Source organism: Brachyistius frenatus, unplaced genomic scaffold, assembly GCF_029030835.1.
Source record: "Brachyistius frenatus isolate BFR_SWC_R1_liver_20210118 unplaced genomic scaffold, ASM2903083v1 Contig_776, whole genome shotgun sequence".
Lineage (NCBI taxonomy): Eukaryota > Metazoa > Chordata > Actinopteri > Embiotocidae > Brachyistius > Brachyistius frenatus.
In genome coordinates this window covers 2,062-8,497 of record NW_027211375.1, presented here as the reverse complement: position 1 = coordinate 8,497, position 6,436 = coordinate 2,062, and the positions used below count along the sequence as shown (strand labels likewise).

General features: G+C 45.6%; 1 protein-coding gene across 1 annotated transcript; it reads left to right on the top strand.

The window, feature by feature from the left end:
• The first annotated feature begins 385 nt into the window (after positions 1–385).
• On the top strand, positions 386–5,882 carry cfap45 (cilia and flagella associated protein 45). The gene is made up of 12 exons (XM_069688816.1): positions 386–827; positions 1,282–1,350; positions 1,529–1,581; positions 1,789–1,939; positions 2,048–2,218; positions 2,832–3,010; positions 3,166–3,295; positions 3,461–3,607; positions 3,816–3,929; positions 4,013–4,206; positions 4,897–5,121; positions 5,285–5,882. The coding sequence occupies exons 1-12, from the start codon at positions 825–827 to the stop codon at positions 5,400–5,402; spliced, it is 1,554 nt and encodes a 517-aa protein (XP_069544917.1). The 5' UTR covers positions 386–824; the 3' UTR covers positions 5,403–5,882.
• Positions 5,883–6,436: the final 554 nt, after the last annotated feature.

The following is a 6,436-nucleotide window of genomic DNA, read 5'->3' as shown; positions in this document are numbered from 1 at the left end:
TTAAGTAGATTTGACCTTTTAGTGTGTCATAGCTGTTAAATGTAGGTACTTTTTTACTCAAAACAAAGGGTGAAATCTACCCAAACAAATTGAGTGCAAATTGTTTGGCAGCATGCACTAATGTTTTATGGAATTCAATTTCGAAATAATTGTATCACGCAGTATCGATAAAACATTGTTGACTAAGTGTTCAGAATCGACATCCTTCAGAGTCCTTATCTGTTCACTGAAAGAAGATTACGTCGTTTTTTTAAGACATTACGATGCCTGGTTGTTGTTCCGGAGTTCATCCGGGTTGTTCAGTTCTGCATCACGTGACTCAGCTGAGTCCACAAACAATCTCGTTAGCATGTAAAAGTTTGAAGTGTAACAGCTGAAGCTCACAGCGGGGCTTTTTTATTTTTTATTTTATTTTGATGCCGTTTTTTGGTTTTGCATCTAAACAAACTGTACGTGTGACGCTAAATTAAAAAAGACTTTCCTGTCGCCCATTTTGTCGGCTGTGGTCTAAATTTGCCGTGTTTCTCATTTACAGTTTTGAACGAGGTGCTCTTAGCTTTAGCCCGGCTAGCCCCTCCTCGACCTCCTACTTCCTCCTTTCAGCCTGAGCGTCATTGTTCCCATGGCAACGGAAAACAAGCAGTTTTTTAAAATGGCTGTCGCTTAACGCCACCGACGTCTTTCGGAAAGCGAGATACAAAAGTGGACATAAAACTGAGCTTCAGCGCGAGTTATTGGTCTTTAATACCAGTTAACAACCAAATAGTTGTGTTGTGGTTTTTTGACTAATTTATCCTAACGCTGGACTCCAGGAACCGAGAGCCATGGTCAGTTTCACAGTCATATATCTCTCTCATTACAATATATCTTAACCACATGATAACATAGTTAACCTCAGAGATTATTAATTATTATCATTATTATTATTGTTAGGGTTGGGTGACGATTTTTTTTTTTTAAACCAAATACATCCATATCAATATTTGCATGTCTTTTGGTGCTTTAAGAACATTTTTACACATTAAGACTTTTGATAAATAATTAAAAAGCCAAATAAGTTCAGAAACTGACACCACTTTACTGAAATGAAGCCTTTAAATCCAGAAATCGACAACCCTTATGCTGCATTAAGATATTATGATATCTAAAATTTAAAGATGACATCTATTCTTACATCATAATATGATAAAATATAAGATATATGGCCCATGCCTTGTTTTAAAAAAAAAAAAAAAAAAATGTGTTCACACCTGTGGTAACGTTTTGTGTCGATGGCTGCAGAAACTGGCATCTGGCAGACATTTTCCCGGCCCTCGGGTGGACAAGACCCTGTTTGAGAGCCCCAAACCGGTGAGTTCGGTTCACACAGCGGCCCGAGCACGGACGACCAAATGTCACACTTTTACCACCCAACAAGACAGTAGACTTGGGTGAAGAGAATAAAAGTCAATAACACCTGTCCTAACACCTGTCCTAACACCTGTCCTAACATCTGTCCCAACATCTGTTTCAACATCTGTCCCGGCAGAACAATCAGGAGACAGTTGAGATCATCACCAAAGACCTCGTCCGCACTCTCAGGTGGGCACAACAAGTCTGTTAGTGTATTCAAATGTATATTCTAATAGATAAAACTACATTTATTAAAAAATAAATTATAAATATAGTACATTTGAAAAGTTTCTACAATGCTTAGAAAGTGATATATAAACTTATTTGATCATCAGTTCCTGTAAAGTTTGAAGTACAGAATGTGGTAGAGATAATAAATCAGTGTCGTGATGTCAGGATCCCTCGGAGCGATCCGTCCGGACAGTCCGCCATTCTCACTCGAGATGAGTTTGAACGGATCACCGCGGCGTCCCGGTTTGCCGGACTCCTGAAGGAGGACAGAGAGGAAATGCAGAGGGCTCATCACACGAAGAGAGAAGAGAGTGTTGTAAGAAAAACATCCCGTAAAAACAGTCATGTGACTCCGCAGATTAATAACAACGCTCCTCTCTTTTTTTCTCTTTTTTTTTTTTTTTTTCATATACTTCTAATTCAGAAAGCTGCAGAGGAAATGAAGCAGCGAATCTTTGAGATCGACCGGGCCCGCAAGGAGAAGCAGGAACCGACGGAGCCGGAGCGACGGGCCCGGGACCGAACAAAGCGCCTGGTGGAGCGGAGCGACAATCTGAGGATGGAGCGGGAGGTGGAGATCAAAGAGCTCAACCAGGTGGGAAACACGAGAACAAGAGGATCACGAAAGCTTTCAGACCTTATGGTGGTGATCTTCGGGCCCCTCAGGCAGCACTGCATTAAAAACATTATTCTGGAGTGGAAATCACTGCACGGGCTCAGGAGCACTTGTGAAAACCATCGTCTGTGAACACAGTTCATCGCTGCGTCCACAAATGAAGGTTAAAACTCTCCAAAGAAGAAACCAGATAGAAACACGATCCAGAAACACCGCCGCCTTCTCTGGACCCGAGATCAATGAAGATGGACTGAGGTGGAGTGGAAAACTGTCCTGTGGTCTGATGGATCACAATCTGAGATTCTTTTTGGGAATCGTGGATGAGGCGTCCACGGTTCCTCAATAAAAATCTCTGCGTTTCAACATCTTTGGTGTATCTTCAGTTAAATATGAGTTTACATAATTTAAAAATCATCACCGTCTGTTTTTATTTACATTTTACACAGCGTCCCAACTTTTCTGGGAACTTTTCTTTGTGATTTACTGCACGTGGACATCAACACGTGTGTTTACATGTGTGTGTGTGTGTGTGTGTGTGTGTGTGTGTGTGTGTGTGTGTGTGTGCGTGTGTGTGTGTGTGCGCTCTCCTCAGCTGATCAGGGGCGCTCGGTGTAAAGCGACACTCGATGCCCAGATGCAGGAGAAGAAGCAGATCCATGCCGAGCTGGAGGAGGAGGAGCGGCGGCTGGACGGCATAACGGAGACACAGCGCCGCCAGGCCGTGGAGAAGATGGAGAAGATGGACCAGCGGCACAAACAGCGGAGGATCCAGTAACGAGAGCACACTGCAGGACCGTTACACATATCAACTTTAATGGAGTTCATCCAACAAAACTCTGTGTGTGTGTGTGTGTGTGTGTGTGTGTGTGTGTGTGTGTGTGTGTGTGTGTGTGTGTGTGTGTGTGTGTGTGTGTGTTGTGTTTCAGAGGCAGGCAGCACATCTGTGAGCAGATCCAGCAGCGTCTGGAGGAGAGGCAGGTGCAGGAAGAGATGAGAGAGCAGGAGAGACAGCAGGTCCGAGAGAAACAGCAGAGGATGAACCGCGAGGACCTCGAGGTGCACGGAACACACACACACACACACACACACACACACACACACACACACACACACACACACACACACACACACACACACACACACACACACACACACACACACACACACACACACACACACACACCCACACATAGTCTTCTCTGACCCGTCGTCTTCCTCCAGGCGCTGGAGAACAAGAAGGAGGAGCGGCGGCGGCTGAATGAGGAGATCATGCGCATCAACGCTGAAACGATGCGAGCGAAGGAGCAGAGGATGGAGGCGGAGAAGCAGGCCGACGCCAAACAGATGGAGTACATCAAGAACAAGCAGGTCAGACGGATAGAAAGCTTTCTTTCTTTTTTTTTTTTTTATTTGTATTTTTTTTTACATCGGTTCCACCATAAAGATACCGATTTCTTATGGTTTCTTCTTTTATTGTTCTTTTATTGTTTTTCATTCTTTTTTATTCTTGGACACACGTTTTTATTTTATTCTTTTATTGGTTCCGCCATTAATAAACCGATCTCTTCCTCCGCAGGAGCGCGAGGCCGAATTCGAAGCCGAGCAGGGACGCGTGAAGAAGGAGAAGGAGCTGGAGATCACCAGGCTGAGGGCCCGGCAGGAGAAAGCACGGGACTACAAGGCGGAGCAGGTCGGTACCAGGCTCGGCTCGGTCCCCGTGACAGACCTAAAGCGCCGTTCAAATATCCTGAAGCGTCCTCGTGTCTGTGGAAGGATGAACTCCGTGCTCGGAGGAACCGGGAGAGCACCGACAGGGAGTGGAGGAAGAAGGAGAGCGAGCTGGCCAGGAGGAAGGCGCGGGATGGCGCCATGCTGAGGGCGGCCCGCCTGGAGCAGATCCGGTCCAAAGAGCGCTGCGCGTCGATGGAGGCCGTCCGCGAGAGGGCCGATTTCGAGAGGGTGTTCAAGTAAGACGGTTTCGCTTCATCTGAAAACTCATCTGCACGTAATGATGACCGCTGCGGAGGTCAAAGGCGACTGACCTCTAATGAACGACAAACACACGTTATTTTATTCACATCGATCTGACAGCTCACAGCACGAAACCTTTCACGGTTTAAAGCCTGCCGCGCAGTTACGATCACACAGGGCACGAGGCCCGGGCAAAAAAACACTAACTTGATGAAAGTAAATCAATCAAAAATGGGAACAGTAAGAATTCAACGTGTTTCTCATTGTTGCCGTGGCAGCAAAAGACTCCATCTCCCGTATTTAATAGATCTTTAGTAGTTTTACAAACGTTTCTGTCGTCAGTTTTTACCGCTCAGTCTTTGAATGCATCATTTTGAATTCGACATTCTGATGCACGTCGTGCTTCCTCAGCAGTTACAAGAAGAGGCTCATCTTTACTGAAGTGTTTGTGACTCGTCGACGAACAGGAAAGAGGATAAAAAAAATTACAGGCAGGACGCCACAAACGGGAAATAAAAAAACAAAACACACTACATGGAAAAAATATATTTTAGTTTAAAACATCCAAAATAAATTCCCTGATATTTCCAGGACTTTTGTCCAAAGAACGATCAAATCTTTCTGACTTTTTTTTTTTTTTACTCGGTGGGAAAACCTGACGAAATCCAAACGTTGTGTCCGCCCAGAGCGCAGCAGGAGGCGACGGTGAGGCGGCGGGAGCAGGAGGAGAGGCAGAATCAGCGGGCGCAGCGTCACGCACGGGCCATCCGACAGCAGATGAAGGAGCAGGAGATGGCGGCCGCCGCCAAGCGCAGGGAGGCCTTGAAGGAGGTGGAGCAGCTGATGGAGGCGGACCAGCTGAGGAGGGAGCGCCTGGAGGAAATCAAGGACAGGAAGCTGCAGGAGCTCAGGTGGGTGCGGGAGCAGGTGATTGGACGTTTTTTTTATCCACCGTGTGTGTGTGTGTGTGTGTGTGTGTGTGTGTGTGTGTGTGTGTGTGTGTGTGTGTGTGTGTGTGTGTGTGTGTGTGTGTGTGTGTGTGTGTGTGTCTGACGTGTGCTCGTTGCCGTGCAGGGACACGGGGCTCTCAGAGATCTACTGCGCCGAGGTGGAGAGGAAGGCCCAGTCCTTCGTCTCTCAGCGCCGACCTCCTCCGCGGCCCAGAGGGAAGAACATCATTCAAGAATTTTGACTCGGAGCAAAATCCACGAATTCAACAGTATCAGCTGTTGATCGTCGGTGCACATACATACATACATAGTGGAGAACAGAATAAAGGTCACGTTGTTGAACTCATCCTCCAGATGTCCTTCAAATGTCCTCCAAACCGGTGTGAACGTTGCATGGGGCATTTTTTAAGAAAATCCCATTTTATTTGATTAAATATTGATTTTTTTTTTTTTTTTCTAACTCTTTGAACCTTCGACGGTGTGATTTCAGGTGAAACGCCGTCACGTGTCGCGCTGCAGACACGGTGACCCACTCTGGTGACGCTTTGAGTTTCACAGGAACTGACTCAGGATCAGCTGTCGGTCACACTGCTGCATGAATACAGTGAGATAACAGCACTGTAGTTTCATACTTTCGTTCAGAAGCCATCACAGCTTCGGTAGCCTTCATTAAATAAGCGTGTGTCATCAATGTTGAGACCTCCAAACATGTTAAAGGGGAACTTTTTTTTGTTTTGTTTTTTATCTAAGAGTGGTACAGATCACGAGGAGGTTATTTTGACATGCAGGAAATGTATTTCTCTGTTGCGGGTCGGCGGTGAAATCACGAATGTTCACGTACCAGCGGGAACAAAAACGTGGGGAACTCAGATACTGTTGTTGATCAAGAGACAACACTTGAAATACTTCCTCGTGAAGGTTGTTGCGGTCCGTTTGCACCACAGACTGTTTATAAAAGTGTTCGTAGCTTCCAGGTCTGAAAAATGAAGCTGATGCAGAAGTGCCTTAAAATGTAATACCAACGAGTGCCACTAGAGGTCCATCATTAATTAGAAAATAAACTTCAAAAAGACCTGTTTTTTTTTGATTTTTTTTTTTTTTGGGGGGGGGGCATGTCTGTTTGATTGACAGGCCTGTGGTGCAGTCATGTTACAGCTATCGGTGGGCGGGACGTAGTATGCAGGACGTTCAATAACTTGGGAACTTTCTGATATGCCTACGGTCAACATTGACCTTTTTAATTGATCTCTATCAGGTTTGATGAAGTGCAGGTGTG

What these genes read in the sequence shown, in the direction of transcription:
- cfap45 (XM_069688816.1), top strand. An exon ending in TGAACCGCGAGGACCTCGAG is followed by an intron (nt 3,296 to 3,460) that starts GTGCACGGAACA and finishes GTCTTCCTCCAG; the next exon opens with GCGCTGGAGAACAAGAAGGA. An exon ending in GGGACTACAAGGCGGAGCAG is followed by an intron (nt 3,930 to 4,012) that starts GTCGGTACCAGG and finishes TGTCTGTGGAAG; the next exon opens with GATGAACTCCGTGCTCGGAG.